This window comes from Pseudonaja textilis, chromosome 6 (assembly GCF_049901715.1).
Source record: "Pseudonaja textilis isolate UNSWEBS1 chromosome 6, rPseTex1.2, whole genome shotgun sequence".
NCBI classification, from domain to species: Eukaryota; Metazoa; Chordata; class Lepidosauria; order Squamata; family Elapidae; genus Pseudonaja; species Pseudonaja textilis.
Window position 1 is genome coordinate 60,630,092 of NC_141995.1, and position 19,606 is coordinate 60,649,697.

Below are 19,606 nucleotides of genomic sequence, written 5' to 3' on the forward strand. Positions count from 1 at the left end.
TTTTGTTTTTGCTGGTAGCACAGGATAAATTTCCCCATTTTATCTACTTTTTCACATGACCCAGGAATTAGAATTCAAGACGCGGTCTTCAAGAGGTAGCATTTGCAGTAAGCTAAATTTGAAGCAGATATGTGTTTCAAGAATCCACCCCCCTTTTATTTCCTGATGACACAAAATTATTTCTTCTTCTTCTTCTTCTTCTTCTTCCTCCTCCTCCTCTTCTTCACTTTCGAATAAAACTTAAGATCTTTTGGCTTTCTTTGCCCATTTGAAGAACTAGCTAGCTAATCAAGTTGTTACCTATTAGCTGAATTCTGAACCCTTCTTCTGAAGGGAGGCAGTTCTGTGCAGACAGATATATTGGTTTATCATCTTGTTTATATAGACAAAGAAAAGTTTACATTCAAACTATTCGCTTAGAACCCCTTACTGAAGAAATTCAGAAAAATATGACCAATGCAAAAAAAGGAAATTGTATTTTTGATACTGTTTAGTTAGCTGCTATACGTAAACAACATATCCATCGTTAATGTTTAATCCTTTCTTTCATTAAAATACAAGGACGCATAAACAATATAAAAACCCTGAATATCTTTTAGATCACGTAAACTAAAAATCCACTGATAAATATCCACATAAAAGGCAGTAAACCAAACGAGATGTAACGAACTGCTATCACAAACCCTCTTCTTTGGGGTCTATTATTCACTCCCAAATCTTTGAGAGAACAGAGTTTATCTGCGGTTCAGAGGAGTATTTGAGCTACATATGGTGAATGAGTACTTGCTATAGCAGCCAGCAGTGGCAAATCATTGGATTCAATCCTAGAAATGGAAATGAGAAAGGGTTAATAATATTTAAGCTACATAAAGTTATTTAAGCATTCCAATGAATTGGAACTGAGTAAACACTATATTTAAAAAAATAAGTCTTCCATTCTACATGTATTCACCTTCTTGAACATTATGAATGTCTTTTCTTTACATTCAAAGTTTGCATTTTCTTTACATTCAAAATTACATTCATATTTTTGTTGATCTGGGACTATAAATAATAAAGAAGGTATTCACTTTTAAAAGTGAGTATCTTTTAAATAGCAGAGGTCCCCAGTCCCCAGTCCATGAACTGGGCAGAGGTGGTATTCAGCCAGTTCGGACCAGTTCTGGAGAACCGGTAGCGGAAATTTTAAGTAGTTTGGAAAACACCGGCAAATACCACCTCTGACTAGACCTGCCTCTCCCATCTATTCTCTGCCTTCCATTGAGTCCCACCTGATTGGCTGGGTCTTCTTTGGTTGCCCTGCACAGGAGAAAGGAGCTGGAAAGCAGGTCAGTGTGGTGGGGAGGGAATGGAGAGTTTACAGTATCCTTCCCCTGCCACGCCCACCACGCCACACCACGCCCACCAAACCATCCCTTCCCTGCTTCCTGTCCTGCCATCGCCAGTCTATGGAGCCGGAAAGATTTCGGGACCACTGTTCTAAGACTTTTCAAACAATATCATTGATAGTCTCTGTAACCAGTAATAGAGTAGAGAAGACATACTGGGGAAAAATAGAAATCATATTGATCCTTTAAACCAAGAACAGACATTTTGCAGCTCATTCCTAGACCACTGATTCTGTTTCTGTTTCTGTTGCCAAATTGTTGTTTTTTTAATGTGCTTGGAAAATAAATTCAAAGGCATTGATCACAATAATTGGGCTCAATTAACTTACTACACTTTTAACTACATTAAAAATAAACCAAGTTTAGGATTTATGTACAGAGGAAGACTTCACGCTGATGAGAGCAAATACTGTTGATCTGGCCCAATACTGGGCTAGTATCATTTAGTTTTAATCCTATTTATATTACATACATTTTACACATGCTGTGCTTTTATGATCTATTTTATATCTGTTTTATTTGCTCAATATTGAAGATCATAGGTGTACCCCTTTGAAAATGTTTCTGACACGAAAGAAGCATTTACTGACACCAGTCACTTTTTAAGGATGGTGGTGGCAGCCTTTGGGACACTATTTAAAGGTCAAGTAAACAAACGTTGGGCGTCCAAGTAAGGACCGACGGCAGATTAAGCATCCGTCTGGATGTACTCTATACGCGGGAACGGCATTGTAGTGGAATTGTCAGGCAGGTTCTGGCTGATGAAAATCTCCTCAGAGGAAGGAAGAGGCCATTGGAATCACCTATTTGCGTTCTGAAGGAGCTGCTCCGGATGAGGAGATCACAGGAGTTCAGCTACTTGTACTCGACAGCAAGTGGAGCAGCTTGGAAGTTGAGGGATTTACAAGTGCTGTGCAGCCTTAATAGAATTTGATTGGCAAGAGCTTTTCTTAAACCACCTTTGAACTTAATTACTTTCTAACCTAAGAAAAGTATTCCCAACAGCAGTGAAAATCAAAGACTCTTGGTGAATGCATTTTTTTTTTTGAGATTTGAAGAAAAGGGGGAAAAGTTATTTTAAATAATTTTAACTTAAAAGCAAAAAAAGCTTAGCAAAATTGTGATCTTAAGAAAATTTTAAAGAGATAAAAGGGACATGGTGTAAAAAAAACCAAAACCATCCAGAAGAAATATTTTTTTTCTGGTGAAAATGCCTTTGAAAAAATATCAATAGCAATTAGCTAACAGATTGGACCTTTGTGGGAATGCTGATAGGTTATTAAGTACAAGTGGTCCTCAACTTATGACCACAATTGGAACCAGATTTTTGGTCACTGAGCAAAGCAGTCGTGAGTCACCCACGTGACCGCTTTGCTCAATGACGGCAATTCCATCTCTCCCGGCTGCGGTCATTGAATGATCGCATGAATTGTTATAGGAGGCGGAGTAAAAGAGCTGCCAGCTAAAGGCGGGAAGGCAGCTCTCTTCTGTGTGCAGAAGCACCCTCTTGTGGCGGGCTGCAGAAGTGAAGCTCAGAGTTCTGGAATCCAAACATCGTTTCTGCAGCCCCTTGGAGGAGTTTCCCTTGTCTGTGCATGGAAGAGAATATGGGCCCTGGGCAGAAGAAAGAAAGCTCACAATTCTCGCTTCATTTCTGAAGCCCAGTGGAGGAATTCCTCTGCTCTTTGTGTGCAGCAGGTGGCTTGGCTGGAAAAAAAACACGCAGGGATCCTGAAGATCTTCTTTTCTGTAGCCTGACAAAGGATTTCTGCCACCACTATCACCACCACCCCCATATATGGAAGGGAAGGAAAACTATTTGTCAGGTGACAGCAGTTTGCAATCTTCCCTGACAGAAGGGAATCCTGCAGATCAGTTCTTGATCCTCTACTGCACTGAAAGTATCTTGTTACTGTGTTTCTCACATAATAAGGCCGGGTCTTATTTTTTTTGGAGCCCCCCAAAAATAGCTAGGCCGTCTTTTGGGGGGTGACTTAATTCACCCCCCCTTGCATCTTCAGGCGGGCGGCGACGGCTTGGATGTTGACCTCGGCGTTGGTGGGCCACTTCGTATCGGGGTCAACGCAGGCAGCACCATATCCGGGTGTGCAACAAAAGTACTTCTTAACAGAAAGCCCCCCCCACAATCCCCCCCCATTTCGCATGTTTTAATATAGGCCTTAATTTGGGGGGAGGGGCTTAATTTCATTTCATGCCTATAAAATATGCTGGGACTTTCTATTGGGGGAGGCCGTACTGTTGGAGAAACAGGGTAGTAACCATGATTAAAAATATTCCCCCAAGATGCTCCTAGGAAATTAAAAGAAGAACCTTCCCTTTTTAACTATTCAGAAATAAAAATACAGCAATTATTACTTCAGGTCAGGCATATAACGCTATCTGATGAATGTTACACTACACCTACATCTCCTGACATGTTTAAAATAAGATATCCTGATCTTAAATGGAGAAAAAATTAAAATTGATACATTTCCCCTTCTCGATCCATTTTTAATTTATATATTTTAATATATAAATTGCACAAACAGTATTGACCAATATGTTTATTACAACTAATGGAGACCCTCCAGTGCTGCTGCGCTTTCAGATTAATGGTCTGTGATCTAATTATTTGATTTTCTGATGTCTTGCCAACAGTTGTGGCTGGGCATCTTCAGAGCTGAAAGTCACCTGTTCTGCAGTGGACTTGTTGGCAATTCACAGGCGACTCCTTCCTCAATTCACATATGAGAGAGAGTCTGCAGAGCATCTGCGTTTTAAAATTTTATTTTGCTCAGTAAGTAAAAGACTAGAAATTTCATTTAAAGTAACAGCTCAGGTTGATTTACAGATGGACAATGCAACTTACACACACACACACATACACACATACACACGTAAATACTGGTCCGCCTTTTACAGAAAACCTGACACAAGATAAAAAACCACGCATCTTGACTATTAATGGAGTGAAAGACGGGTAAAAATAACAGCCTTAGTTTTTAACTTTATCAGCACTCACCCCAATACCATTCCAAGCTCTTTCACATGGACTCTTGTTTGTCCTCGTAAATATTTAGATAGCATTGTGCTTTTATGGTACATTTCCTGTAGACGATCTTCAAGGTGCATTATACACTGTAAGTGGAAGAAGAAACCCACATTGATAAAGCCAAATAGTTTATAAGAGATAAAGTGTGCGACTTATAAATATTTTGTTGAGGCCACACTAATGTTCAGTGTCATGTTGCTGTCATGTGATGTTTTGCGATGTTTTCTCCCATTAGTGGAGCTGGGGTGGACATGGCCTGCGCGTGTCGCATCTGGCCCCTGGTCAAACTGAACTGGAATAGACATGGTCACAGGTCAGCCAATGGGAACTGTTTGGTGACTAAGAAACAAGCATTTGTTGTGAGCCAGACACCTTGGAGACTGGCCGTGGCTTAGGGTTACTGATCTGTACATAAAAGTTATTTTGTCCTTGGATCTTTGCGTCTATATTTATATGGCTTCTGTGATTATGTTTTCTGGATTCTTCTACCTCTGACTTCTTCTGGCATGTTATGGTATACATGCATCATATTATTGTACATAAAGAAGTTTCTGCTATAAATGAACTCTGCTGAATTGTTTACTTGTGTGCTGGTTGGATTGATGCAAACTCTGACAAACAAATTTTTAATAAAGCCAAGACCAAGCAAGACTAGGTGCCCAAAGAATATGTCCACTCTCATACCCCAACATGTGACGTCTCCTTCTTTTCCATCTTGTCATCTTATAGGACCCAGGAGGGCTTTGCTTTTTCAGTGATTGCCCCATTCTCTGGAATTACCTCTGCACTGTTCTCTCCCCCACTCCCACACACACACACACACACACACACACACACACATAACAGGCCCCAAAACATCTAGCCTTTAGGAAAGTCACTCAAATATGGCTTTTTCTTGGCCCAAGCATTCAGGGCCAAATGAATGAAAGTCCCTCCTTTTGGTTGTTATGTGCTTGTCACGATTTTATCTTTATATACTGCAATGGCTTATTGTTACATAGTGGGTTTTTTCCCCCTGTTTTTGATCATTTGTTTGTTTTCTTATGCTTTATGCTGTCCAAAGTCCCATTGTTATGAATGGATGAATGCATGAACGAATGAATTTGAGACAATATACGGTGGGTGAAACTATTTTCCTTTTATGTGGTCGCTCATACGATATAAAAAATGTGGACACCATTGGCCAGATTAGACAAACAAAGGCTATAGTCATAAAACTTCCTGAGGAACAGTTATCACTTCTTCACAATTGGTGTTATGTGCTTGTCACAATGTTATCTTTATATACTGTAATGGGTTATTGTTACAGAGTGGTTTTTTCCTTTTTTAATCTTTTTTTTTAATGCTTTATGCTGTCATAAAACTTCATGAAGAACAGTTATCCGTTCTTCACAATTGCCAAGGTGAACCTTTAGATTAACATAGTTAACACGTGGGAAAAGAAAGCATTAGTCACCACAGAGCCCCGTCTAAGTCTGAAAATCAATGCAGAAATACACGCAGTTCAAAAGCCCGGAGCAACATCTTATCTTTCCTCTTTATCTATATTTATTGTACACACATGCTTGTAAATGAGTACTTACAAAGTCAGCAGAAAGATTAAGCTTGTAAAGTTGTAAAACAGACTGCAATAAAGATGATACCAGGCTGGAGACGAGTACATCTTTGCCTAATTTTATATTGTCAGTCATCTTTTTCTGGCTAGTAGACACCTGAACCGTCCATTTATCAGCATCTGCTATAATGTAAACAGCTTCTGCTATAGCTTCGTCTAGTACAGGATGCTGTAAAACACACACAACGAAACAGAGTGAACCAAGACATTGTATTTAGTTAAAACATTTACGTAGCTGCCATTTTATTTCAAAATCTGGGTGGTTCCCATTTTCAGAAAAATGCCTTTGTATTATGGGTTATTTTGAGGTCAAGCTTAAGAATAAAACCTGCTTTCTATCTAGCATAATAGAAGAAACATTTGGCAGCCTGTAAATATACCTAATTAGTCAGCTGTTATCTACCGTTTCTGGAAGGACTGTGTTCACAGCCAAATGAAGTCATAAGCCTGAGAGTAATTTATTCAAGGATAAACCTCTACTGCCTAATAATAGATTAATATTGAGAGAAATATGCTTTTAAAATGATCTTTTCAGATGTATTTTGTGCTAGAATATTTACTTGTTTCAGCAGACAGATTAGATGCAGATTATGAACAGGGGCCCTTCATTTAACAACACAGGGCTGGAAATCTGTATGGATATGTAGTGATTTCTGGACCAGGACAAAGAGGGTGAATGCAGAACATAATAGCTACAAAGATTAGAATGGGATACAACTGAAAGCTTTCTAGCCAAAAATGATTTTTTCATTTCCTGGCTGTTCCAATTAGTCAGGGATAGGAAGCCAATTTCACTGCCACAAACCAGTCACAACAATATTAGCCTAGATTACACTTTGACTTTGAGTAATTCACATTCTGATTCAGTTAGGTTAAATCTCAATTAATATTAGACTAAACTGGTCATTCTATAAGGTGCAAACTTTAAAATCAGGTTTGCAGGGCTGAACTTCATTATTAGTTGCCAGTTATAAGGCAGTTACATTTGCAAGGTCGCAAAGAAAGAAAGAAAGCAACTTTACTAGTTTGTTCCTAGCCTAAAAATATAATTCCTTTCTCAGAGATGATTTTTACTATAATTGATCAAAGTCACTTGCAAACCCATTCTGGATCAGGCGGTTGAATAATTTAATTGAATAATTTCATAAAATATTTTATTTATTCATTCATGAAATTTGTAGACTGTTCAATACATCGCAACTCTGGTGGCTTACACAATAAAATGACACAAACAACAATATAGACAATCTTAAAAAAAAAAGAAAATCTGGAGAAACAGCACCATTTAGTAGGCCATAAATAGAGTGGGTCTGTAACCCACCTTAACACAACATCTGAAGGAACAGCCGAGCTTTAAGGAACCGTTTAAATAAGATCAGGATGAGAGCCATAAAAATCTCACGAGAATTGACTTCTAGAGTCAGGTGCCTTGACAAACCAGCAGATGATCCTGTTTAATTAATGGAACCCAGAGCATGCCAACTATGTCAGAAGGGATGGCATGGATGAGAACTACTGAAGACAGACAGCCCCTCCAAAAACAGGGCTTACTCCATGAAGGATTTTAAGGTGACAATCAGCACCTTAAATTTTGTTAATTGAACTGAACCAGCACTTCAAAAAACAGAGGTGTTTTATGAGCACCCCCTGGCCTAGTTATAACTACATATGCTTGTTCCGGTCCAAACTGCAGCAGCTTCTGCGTGATTCTGCGTGATTCTGCCTTACATAAAGTGAATTATGAGATTCACAGTAAGATTTACAATTATAATGAAATGACTGCAAGAAAACAAACAAGCTCAGAGAGCACCAAGGACTCCTAAATTATAAGAATCCAAATATGAGGTAGTCAAGAATGTAACTATTCTTTTATCTACAAATAGCAAAAATTACAATGGAATGTCACTAATGAAACAAGATCAGTGAGTTTTTCCTTCGTGTTCAAAACATTATTATTAAAGCTTTGCACAGAAATGGACAGACTTACATTTATGGTGTGACTCAGCTCAGTGGATAAACGTTGCTTAAGTTGTTCATCTGAACTTATTCCATGCAGCACTAGATCAGGCATATAAGAGGTACAATAGCCCCCAAGAAGAGACCTTCCATAATGTATCATGCTTTGAGTGCTAACTGTGCAAAATCTGAAAATCAAGAATTTACTGTTTACTGAACACATCTCAGGGTCTTACAAAAAAAGTAATCGGTATGTGCAAGTTAGATTGGCAAGACTGTAACATGATCTGCATGGGTGACATTATGATCTGCTTTGTTTTTCAAGATTATAACTGAAGAATGATGAAAAAATACCATTCACTCTGATATATGATATATAAATGTAACAGCTACTCTTTAGCCTGCAAACTTCTATAACATATGACTGAATCTTTCTCACAGAAAACTGAACACAATTTAATAGAATTCTAATAACTCAAACAATGACTCCAATGTTCAGTCAAATCCAGCCTACATGGATTACCGTAACTATGAACAGTAATAGTCTGTGTATGTTCCACAGCAAGTAAATCCATTGTAGAATTAGATTTGATCATAGAAGTAAATTCAAAGATTTGTACCTTTCATGCGAGAACATGGTCCCTTGCTAACTACCTGAAAGGTTCATTCTCTGCTATCTTCTTTTCAGAAGCTAGTGATTTATTTTAATTAGGCAAATTTCACACAATGCATACTGCACCCCATTACAATTGCATATTTTCAGATATATTTCAGTTTCTGAGTTAGTAACCGTACAATTTCTCTATCTACCTTCACAGCCTATTAAATAGGCCATAAATCCAGGAAACAAAATCCCAATTTTTATGGTGAAACATTTTAACTGGAACATTTGAGAGCGTTAACCAAAAATGGAAAAATGTAATATAAAAATATCTATTTGAAATATATTTAGGAAAGGTCTTATCAATGTAATGGAACACACACACACACACGCGAGCGCCCATATGAACATACACAATTAAAAACACACAGACCAACTTATCTTGGTTTTTTTTGTCAAACGAATTACACTCAGACAGCAAATCTGACATATGGTATAGAGGTAGTTCCTGACTTAGTTTTTTCCCCAAACACCATCACTCTGCTTAACAAATAATTCCCTCAACACTGTTCAACTATTACAAAGTCTGCGCTACTATAACTGTTAATCTTCTCATCACTCCTTACCCCCCCCTCCCCTCCCACTTGTCACGGTATGACTGTAACTTTGTTGCTTGTATCCTTACGATTTATATTGACTGTTTCCTAGTATGATTGATTGCTCATTGTACCCCAAGACTATTATTAAGTGTTGGACCTTATGATTCTTGACGAATGTATTTTTTCTTTTATGTACACTGAGAGCATTTGCCCCAAGACAAATTCCTTGTGTGTCCAATCACACTTGGCCAATAAAGAATTCTATTCTGTTCTGTTCTGTTCTGTTCTGTTCTATTCTATTCATTTAGTGACCATTTGAAGTTAAAATGGCTCTAAAAAAAGTTACGTACGACCGTTTTTCACCTTTGTGACCACTGCAGCACCCCCCACCCCAAGGTCACATTATCAAAATTCAGAGGCTTGGCAACTGACTCCTATTTATGATGGCTGCAGTTTCTCAGGGTCACGTGATCACCTTTTGTGACAAAGCAAAGTCAACGAAGAAGCCAGATTATTCATTTAACAACCATGTTACTAACTTCACAGCTGCAGTGATTCACTTAAAACCGTGGCAAGGAAAATCATAAATTGGGGCAATTTATGTCTCAATTTACAACTAAAATTTTGGGCTGAATTGTGGTCACAAGTTGAGGACTACCTGTAACAATAAATGTAAACATTTTTTAAATTGCTTAATATTATTTTATTAACAAAAACAAGCAATCCTGAGTTTGTATCAGTAAACTACATATACTTTCTAATAATTTGATGCGGGAATCATTATGTTGGCTTGCAAAGCCTTTCCAGATTAGACATATTAATTTGATTATAATGAGCTTCCTTGGAGTAAAACTGAACTACTAATCAAAATGTACTAAGCTGACTAATACTGGCCTTACTATTATGTGGAAGTGCTGCATATAGCATAGACAAAGAAGGTGGTCTATACTTTCAGTTACTAAGAAATATTTTTTGATAACCTCAATGACCAAAGCCATGAAGTTGATACCAATAGCATCTGCTGAAATCCACTGCATATGGAAGACTGGATTGTGAAAAATTACTAACATATGAGAATTAACAAATGAAATGCGAGAAGAAAAAACAAGGATAAATTTTCATATAGTGTATGAGAATAAAATAAAAGGTAATCACAATAAATTAAAATAGAGTAATAGAATTGATAAATATATGCAGGGAAATGATGGTGTAGATTTACTGTAATTGTAAGTGAAAAGTTTAAATGTATGTCAGAAAACATAAATGGATATACTGACCATCATAAGGAGGTATGAAAATAGGAAATCATAAATAACAATTGGACAATTGTTCAACATTTTAAAATTAATGAATTAACATTGCTGAAATAAGTGCAAATATCTATGTATAGGAGTGTTATATGTTATGAGGCAGTGATGGTTGGGTATGTCAGGAGAAACATAAAAGTCAGTTGTATATAGGGAGAAAAGGGCACTTATACAATGTGTGTGATAATACAAGGGATAGTCAAGAACACTTGAGAGCTGAATATTTTGTGGATCAAACATAAGAGTGAGTGGCCAGTAAGAAAAAAAGTATGTTGATCTGTTTTGGACATATACTGAAGATAGAATGAACATATGAATAAATACATGAAAGAAAACTGTATCACAAGGAAAGGGATGTAAGTGAACAACTGAATAAAGAAATTAATCTGTATAAGGACTTATTGGAAGCCAAGATACAGAATATGGTGAATTATGTTGGTATAAAACAGTCTTAGCAATTTTATTTTATTTTTCTTCATGCCTTTGATTTCTTTGGCTTATAATTTGTTCCTTTTGGCACTTGATATAGTGATTCTTTTCAAAAAAAAGAAATAACATGATGGGGTAGCATATATGTAAAAGTAACAACAATAAGCATACAGCATCTCATGTTATTTTTAGTACATATTAAAAGCTGTTATATTACTCAGGTAAATGCACCTTTCCGCAGCTTAAGATTTAAGCTTATGATTCCATTGTTCTGGCTAAGAATCAGTTGGATCAGACGGAGATGACGAAAAACAGGTTATAAGCAGGGGTGGGATTCAAATTTTTTAACAACCAGTTCTGTGGGCGTGGCTTAGTTGGTGGGCGTGGTTTGGTGGTCATGTTATTGGCTGCACGTGGCCAACTCAATATCACTCACATCGAGGCAAGCATCTCTCGCCTGGCCTCTCATGACTGTGAGGATGCTGCAACAGTTGTAAATGTGAAAAATGGTCATTAAGTCATTTTTTTCAGTGCCATTGTAACTTTGAATGGTCACTCCACACAAGCAAAGTAGCAGCAAAGGAGGGGGAAAAAACTCCAGAGACATTCCTGAGACAGGAAGTCTAGTCCTGCCAAGAATGTAATAAGGGTTAACGGAGAGGCAGTTTCTGTAAGCAACACCAGAATGTTTCCTTCCTGCCTTCCTTACAGGATTAGCCCAGTAATTTCTTCTAACAACCGGTTCTCCGAACTGCTTAGAATGTTAACAACCGATTCTAGCGAATAGGTACGAACTGGTAGAATCCCACCTCTGGTTATAACCTACCCATTCCTCTAGGAACAGTGCAAGAAACAAAAAGTAAAACAACCCTCAGAAGTTCTGATTATTATTATTTTTCTTTACCTTGGCAAAGCAAGTTCCACTTCTAAAAATTCTTCAGGTCTAGAGTTACGAGTGACTGACTGCTCATCTGGAATGTACGTGCAACCTTCATCATCACTGTCTCCAAGAGCGCTATCAGAACTTTCATTTCTAGGAATGTCCTCCTCAGTTCCACAATGGAGTTTGCTTTCAACCTCCCCGCAGGGGATGCTCTTAGTAACTGCTTGGCTGGACTTCTGGATATCAGTAGAGCTTCCTGAATCACAGTCAAGAGAATTTCTCTCAAAGTTTTCACAGCTTGCACTACCAACTTGATCCAATTCCCCCAAGTTTACCATTTTGACTTCTCTATCAGGAATGACAGGCTGAGGAACTGATAGCAGCCAAGATGCCCTTGATGTTTCTGTTTTCCCAACCGTCTGGCTAGTGGAGGTTTTAAGACACAAGTTAGATTTCTCTTCTGGGGCCCTGGGTGTTGTATGTAATGGATTTGATAGAGCACACAGAGGCTGAGTTTTACTTCTGCGTTTCTCCAAAGTTTTGTTGGCTTCCATTCTTTGGGTTTCAGAATCAGATTCGGGTGAGGTGGAGCTTCCAATCTGGAAGGTAACCTTTTCCAGTTGAGAATACACCTGGGCAATCTTCTTAGCATTTGGAACAGCTACCAAGTTTTGAAACAACTGCCCTGTTACACTGTGCTGCTTGTCCTCATTCTTTCTTGCCGTTAAATCCTCCAATACACCCTGCCTTCCACATGCGATTTCTGAATTAACTAAAGCTTTCCCTTTCTTCATTTCCCCTACAATTCTTTTTGGAGAGCTAACTCTGGAGAAGCGAGGGGAGGCTTCAGAATTGCACTCAGCATTCAGCCTCTCCCGTTTGCCCTTGAAGCAGGCAGATTCAGAGCAGCCTTCACGTTCTGCAGCAACGACAACAGCAGTGGCATCATTCTTTGGAGGCACGACGGGAGGTACAAGAGCAGGTTCGTTTCGAACTGTGACAACCACATAATCAGATTCTTCGACTTCTCCCTTTTCTAGAGTTGTTACAATGTTCCTGCCATTCGCAGCTTGCTCCCCTTTGCCGAGCCGCCCATTCCAGATCGGGTGATTCTCTTGCAATTCAGAGCAGCGTAAGAAATATGTAAGGACATAGAGAATGCGCTGAACAAGGTCCTTGTGTTTTCCAACAATTACTGTCCTTGTCATTCTCACCGGTGAACCCACCGCACCATACAAATCACCTAAATAAGCACAGCGAGCAAAGAAAAATAATAATAATAAATTAAGATACCTCAAAGACCAATGCCCAATATCTAATTTATTTGTTCAATCTAGCTATCAAAAGAATGAAAGCGCTAAGATATTATTACTTCACCTTAAATGATAAAGCCACACCTAAGTAAAAAGATCCACTTTAGTAACTCAATTTTATGTTTATTTCCGTAGAGGAAGATTAACACTCAACAGCATTTAATTTTTGTAAAAATACGTTTTTGCCAAATTATGCAAAGAACTGCAATTCAAAAAAAATCTGAAAATTCATATCTCACAGATATGGCAACAAGATGAGACAGCTAAAATCAATTGTCAGCACAGCTATTATGGTAGCAATTCCTAACTACTGCTAAAACATTAATCTTTTGATTTAAATACTAATAGTGTAATTGTGAAATTGAGTTCTGGAAGATCTGAACAAGTCTACCTAGAAATGTTGAAGGTGAAATATAATGACTGGATGTGCCACTGTTTAATTTTTGCACAAAAACATCCTTTTACTCTGCTTCTATAAGCATAAGAATTGAATGTCTACTCCAGATTGGAGGAGTGGGAAGGTGATATGAATTCCCATTTAAGATCCAGAATGATCGCAATATATGTCATAATGCTTTTACTGGACTCTGAGATAAGGCATTATCACAAACCACGGCACTTAAATGATTCTGATTATGTGTTTCATGAAGATATGTTTTTGCATTTATGTTTCATTAATAAGGATGTCAAAAGAGAATTAAACCCAATTTTGTAGCGTGCAAGCTATGTAATAACCACTAGAGGGCACACATCATGTTAGTAACAATCTGACAAGAGAAAGCTAGTTTAATAATTTTCTAATTGGAAAGAACAAGCCATTATGTTTAATGCTAGATGTTTGAATCTTGTTTACAAAACAAGTCTGGAAAAAGTGATTTATAATTGCTCAGTAGAATTTTGAACGATCTTCCGGAACATCATTCATAATGGTCACCTATTACAGGTACATGCATTATCCACTTTAAAGGGATTTATTTATTTATTTATTATTAAATTTATTGGCCTTCCATCTTACCACAGGGTAATTTTTGATCATCAAGCCAAAAAGACAGCTCTTTCAATCAGAATTTAACTAAAAGCCCTGAAGGGCTTTTGAGCCATGGTGGCGGAGTGGTTAAGAGTACTGCAGACGATTTCTGCTGACTGCCGGCTGACTGCAATTTGGCAGTTCGAATCTCACCAGGCTTAAAGTTGACTCAGCCTTCCATCCTTCAGAGGTGGGTAAAATGAGGACCCAGATTGCTGGGGGCAAAGACTGACTCTGTAAAACTGCTTAGAGAGGGCAGTAGAGTGCTATGAAGCGGTATTGCTATTTCATGGATTTTTAACTATTGGAAGTCCCGCAGGATTTGGTGGCATTACAAATTAAAATAAATAAAATCATTTGTGCATAAGAGCACATTTCTTTCCAGGGGGGAAAAAAGTCTCCATGCCTAAAGAGTCATCTTGAATTTAGATGTGAATTTATTGTACTGACCAAGCTGTGCCCAAAGTGGATTGTACGGGTGTGATTTTGCCAGCATATTCACAGATGGTGAGGCCTGTTTTTCACAGAAAACCCTGATGGAGAGATGATCAACTGGCATCACAGTAGGGACCCAGGCCAAGTGATAGGTTAACACTGCTGTTAATAGAGCAGCAAAAAACCTATAAAAATAAGAAGCAGCAGACACAATATTATATCTCCGCAATAAACCTTCCATTCAAACTAGAGGAGCAACACAAAAGAAGATTACTCACTGGTTTTTGCTGCTCTGTTCTATCAAAACAGCAAATTCCTTGAGAAAGTGTTGGCATAACAGAGTCTTTTCTGAAGCACAGGACATCATAGTAAGCCACACAGGTTCTGCAATCCTTGGAACTGTGTATAAATTCCATACTGTAGTTCTACCAAAAGAAAAGGACCGTGTTAAACAAGAGGAAATTGTTCAAATGTAGAAGTATTTTGCCCATAACAGGGAGAACAACCATAACTGTTGCTTCTTCCTCTCGATTTATTCGCTCTTCCTTTGTTTATGTATTTTGCAATTTATCCTCATTCATTCTCTACGTATAAGCAAAACACCTCGATATACTCAATATATCAATATTGTCCCATTGCAGGAGAAGAAGCAATGGGTGCAAACTAATCGAGGAGAGAAGCAACTTAGAACTAAGGAGAAATTTGCTGACAGTTAGAACAATTAATCAGTGGAAAAACTGGCCTCCAGAAGTTGTGAATGCTCCAACACTGGGAGTTTTTAAAAAGATATTGGATAACCATTTGTCTAAAGTGGTGTAAGGTTTCCTGCCTAAACAAGGAGTTGGACTAGAAGACCTCTAAGGTCCCTTCCAACTCTGTCACTTTATTCTCTTCTCTTCTCTTCTCTTCTCTTCTCTTCTCTTCTCTTCTCTTCCCTTCCGTCTCTTCTCTTCTCTTCCCTTCCGTCTCTTCTCTTCTCTTCTCTTCTCTTCTCTTCTCTTCTCTTCCCTTCCCTTCCATATCTTCTCTTCTCTTCCATTCCCTTCCCTTCCATTCCGTATCTTCTCTTCTCTTCTCTTCTCTTCTCTTCTCTTCTCTTCTCTTCTCTCCTCTCTTCCCTTCCCTTCCATTCCGTATCTTCTCCTCTTCTCTTCTCTTCCCTTCCCTTCCATATCTTCTCTTCTCTTCTCTTCTCTTCCCTTCCATTCCGTATCTTCTCTTCTCTTCTCCTCTCTTCCCTTCCCTTCCATTCCATATTTTCTCTTCTCTTCTCTTCTCTTCTCTTTTCTCTTCTCTTCTACTCTACTCTTACTCTACTTTATTCTTCTTTCACACCAGCCACTCACTCACTTTTAAAGTTTTATATTACTTGCTAATTTGACTGAAGCTTGACATTCTTGCCAAATAAATGAGATTCTTGCCAAACCCTTGCTTTTCTTTAAATTCTAGTAGCTTTCCACATTATACTAGAGGTATATTTTGTGCTCAGCAGAGCAGAGACACAAATTGATCTGGTGGTTTTGGAGATCCAGCAAGGCAAGTCAGAAAGCAGTCTCTGGGCCAGTTAGTATTTCTCAGGTCTACCTACCACAAAAAGCGGCTGCTGAATGGAAAAATAGGCAGTGCTGTGGATGCTGCCCAGAGCTCCTGAAGAAAAGGTGGGATATAAAGTGTTAATGGTAATCAGATGACCTGAAACCCATCGGGTCATAGTTTCAGAGACATTTCCTATGCAAATTCCTCAACAGTGGCAGAGCTACTCATGTACTTGCCTTAACTGCAAAAGTTTATAAAAATTCAAGGAGATACTCAGAGAAATATCTCCCTGGAAAATAACTCACGTTAAACTATATAACATGGTGAAAAATCAGGAACTGACCACAGGAAATGTTTTAGGAAAGTTTGTATTGTGTGATGAAATGTTTTATGACAGTATTTAGGTTAGGAAACGTTTTATAAAATTTGCCAAATTTCAGTTCTATAGGACTGACAGGTTCTGGATTTTGGACACATTCTGTAAGTTACCCATTTGAGGTACTTTGGTTCAAAAACTGTTGCCCTACAACGCACCATTTTGCCCAGTGAAAAGTTACCTATACACAAATAGGATAGTTTTAGTAATATATAGATTTTATTAAAATTACATTTACAACTAATACAAGTGGAAAAAATAAAAATAAAAATTAGAACGTGGAGAAAAGAAAAAATAGAAAAGAAAAAATATAGTAAAGAAAAAGAAGTGACCTTTCTCCTTTATTACAAGTATAAATTATTTTAATAACACCTTCCCTTTAAATACAAATATCTTTTCTTTCTATGTCACATCTATGATCTATAAATAAATCCTTAAAACCTCTTGCTTTAGTCCTGATCATCTAAAGGCCATGAAAGGTTATCCTGGAGAATATCTATTTAAACCTTGATTAGATAATTTTATATTCCTTTCTTTTACTTCTAATTATCTTCATCGTTATTCTTTTCAAACTATTTATTTAAATATGTCCTAGAACTTGATTTTTGACTTTTTCTCTGTCCTATCTTACAAATTCTTCAAAACTTCTAACAAGCCTGTAAATCCAATGTACCAAAATTATCCAGTTCATTCTCTTGGTTTGTTATTTATATATCCCTTTTAATTATAAAAACAAGAACCAATGATGTGCAATGCAACATCATTTTCCATGTTATTCTTATAACTTGACATTTTCAAATCAGTTTTGATCTTGTCAGGTAAAACTTGTTCCTCTTCCAGGATATCTTTTAAACATAATCTATCTCAGACACTCTTTAAATTAACCTCTGGATCCACTGTTCATAAATATCTTTCAATATTCTTCACTCTGTAATTGAAAATTGAGTCTGAGTGTTCTCCTTTAATTGTAATCTTAATTCATTCTAATTCTCTCTGTTTTCCAATTTTTATCTTTTTTAAAAATCAAAACAAATATATTTTCCTACGGAAACGATATTTTATAATTAATTAATGATCTTCCAGCCAGAGCTGAAGAAGCTTCTTGGATGAGAAGCAAAACATCTTCAAAGAAAAACCAGAAAGTCCAGTTGTCTCTTGAAAAAAAAAAAAGCACTTTTGGGACGCTACTGAAGAATTGGAAATCAGATATTTAGTCACAAATGCTATTTCCTGGCTTCTACTTTATTCAAATGTGTACCACTGATTTCTGGGACCAGAATGGGCTAACTAAGGGCTTAGAGCAGTGGTGGCTAACCTTTTTCGGCTCCCATGCCGAAAATTGTGAGCGCGCTCGTGCTTGCATGCCAGCACCTAGAAGGCAATGTATGCTGGGGTCCCCACGCCCCTGCGCATGTGTGCGTGATGCCCCATGCGCACCACACATGTGTGATCCCCCTGTGTGCCATGAATCTCTGAGCATGCATGCACCCGTCCCATGTACCCTGCACATGCATGCCAGATACCCGACAATCAGCTGATGGGCAGCAGCATGCGCACGCATGCGCAGTGGGGCTCTTCTAGGCGATCTCTCGCATGCTGGCAGAAGTGGCTCTGCGTGCCACTTCTGGCACGCATGCCATAGGTTTGCCATCACGGGCTTAGCGCATGCATCTGGGGAAATTCTGGAAGCTAAAGTGCATACATCCTAAAGTTGTCAAATTTGAAAAACAATGGCTTAAAATACACAAAATCAAGAAAAAATGTTGACAGTGATCCCTTGACACTGAAGCATCGTATAGTATAAATACATAACGAAGAGAATTCTTATAATCAACCAGCAAACATATATTTAAAGAATAGCAGCTTTAAAGTCTTACTTAAAAAAAATTCTACCCAATTTGTTAGGGTTTGAGGTGTGCCTCAGATTAAAGCACATACAGCATCGGAAAGGAAATAGAAGCATCTGATAGACTCCAAAAAGGCTAAACAGAACTGGACCTCACTAATACCTGGAAGGGGAACCACCACAAAATCCCAGGTATATTGGTAAGTAATACTCAAAGGTGCCAGTGGCAAACTACTTCTCTATTGCCACAAAGTAAATGGCATGGAAACGTCCATGAAGTTATCAGGGTTGAAATCAACAAGGCAGATTTGCTTTTTTAAAACTATCCTATCCTGATATATTATAAAGTTATGGATGCTCAACCATGGGTAAAGGCTCATATTTAACAACCAGTTCTGGCAATTCCATTGCCGCTGCACCATTTGTTGCAAAAATAAAAAATATTGGATGCTAGATATTGGGGCTCAGCTTTGCTTTTAATATCTAAAACTTTAATGATCAGCTCTCATGAGCCAATACTCCAGAAAATACCACTGGATTCCCAGGATCATGTGATCACCTTTTGTGACCTTCTGACAAGCAAAGTCAACGCAGAGTCCTGATTCATTTAACAACCGTGTTACTAATTAACAGCTGCAGTGATTCATTTAACAACTGGGGGAAGAAAGACCGTAAATGGAGCAAAATTCACTTAGCAACTGTCTTGCTTCGCAACATAAATTTTGATCTCAATTGTGGCAATAAGTCGAGGATCATCTGTTGGTTAGTGGAAGGATGATTTTTTTAAAAAAGAAGAGGCTCTGAGTTGTGAAATAGATTAATCTGAAGAACAGATGCGTATCTTGTCCGTCCCAATAAAATTTGACGTTAACAGTAACTCACCTAAATTCATCCAATGCATCCATAATACGGCTAATGTAAACTTGCACTCTTTGGTTTGTTTCCGCTATTTTTCTACATGTGATCATAGCCTTGGGGGGGGGAACAAAATAAGAATGGGTTAAAAATAAATGCAAAGCTGATTCTTTCGGGGTCTACATAGAACAGCTTAGATCATCATTCAAACCAAACTTGAGATACCGGTTTTTACACTTTTCTTTTTTTCTGGTATTTGCCTACAAAGAAAAGGATCCTAGAACAGGTATGTGCAACCTAAACCTTCAATTAAAAATGATTTAATTTTTTTTCTAGAGCCCTTCTGAATCAGAAAGTATTCAAAAACTATTCCTCTATGTGTTCTTTA

The 19,606-nt window shown here is 37.9% G+C and overlaps 1 protein-coding gene across 3 annotated transcripts in view; it reads right to left on the reverse strand.

Annotated features, from left to right (window-relative positions):
- Positions 1 to 519: 519 nt before the first annotated feature.
- The window catches only part of FNIP2 (folliculin interacting protein 2), a 62,880-nt gene continuing 43,793 nt past the window's right edge, over positions 520 to 19,606 (reverse strand). For all 3 annotated transcript variants that reach the window (XM_026699960.2, XM_087936686.1, XM_087936687.1), the window contains 8 exons: positions 19,246 to 19,334; positions 14,884 to 15,030; positions 14,621 to 14,790; positions 11,852 to 13,073; positions 8,043 to 8,199; positions 6,024 to 6,224; positions 4,411 to 4,526; positions 520 to 824 (listed from right to left, as the gene is read on the reverse strand). In XM_026699960.2, coding sequence (XP_026555745.1) covers positions 746 to 824; positions 4,411 to 4,526; positions 6,024 to 6,224; positions 8,043 to 8,199; positions 11,852 to 13,073; positions 14,621 to 14,790; positions 14,884 to 15,030; positions 19,246 to 19,334 — 2,181 coding nt within the window. In that variant the 3' untranslated portion in view covers positions 520 to 745. The remainder of the gene's footprint in view (positions 825 to 4,410; positions 4,527 to 6,023; positions 6,225 to 8,042; positions 8,200 to 11,851; positions 13,074 to 14,620; positions 14,791 to 14,883; positions 15,031 to 19,245; positions 19,335 to 19,606) is intronic.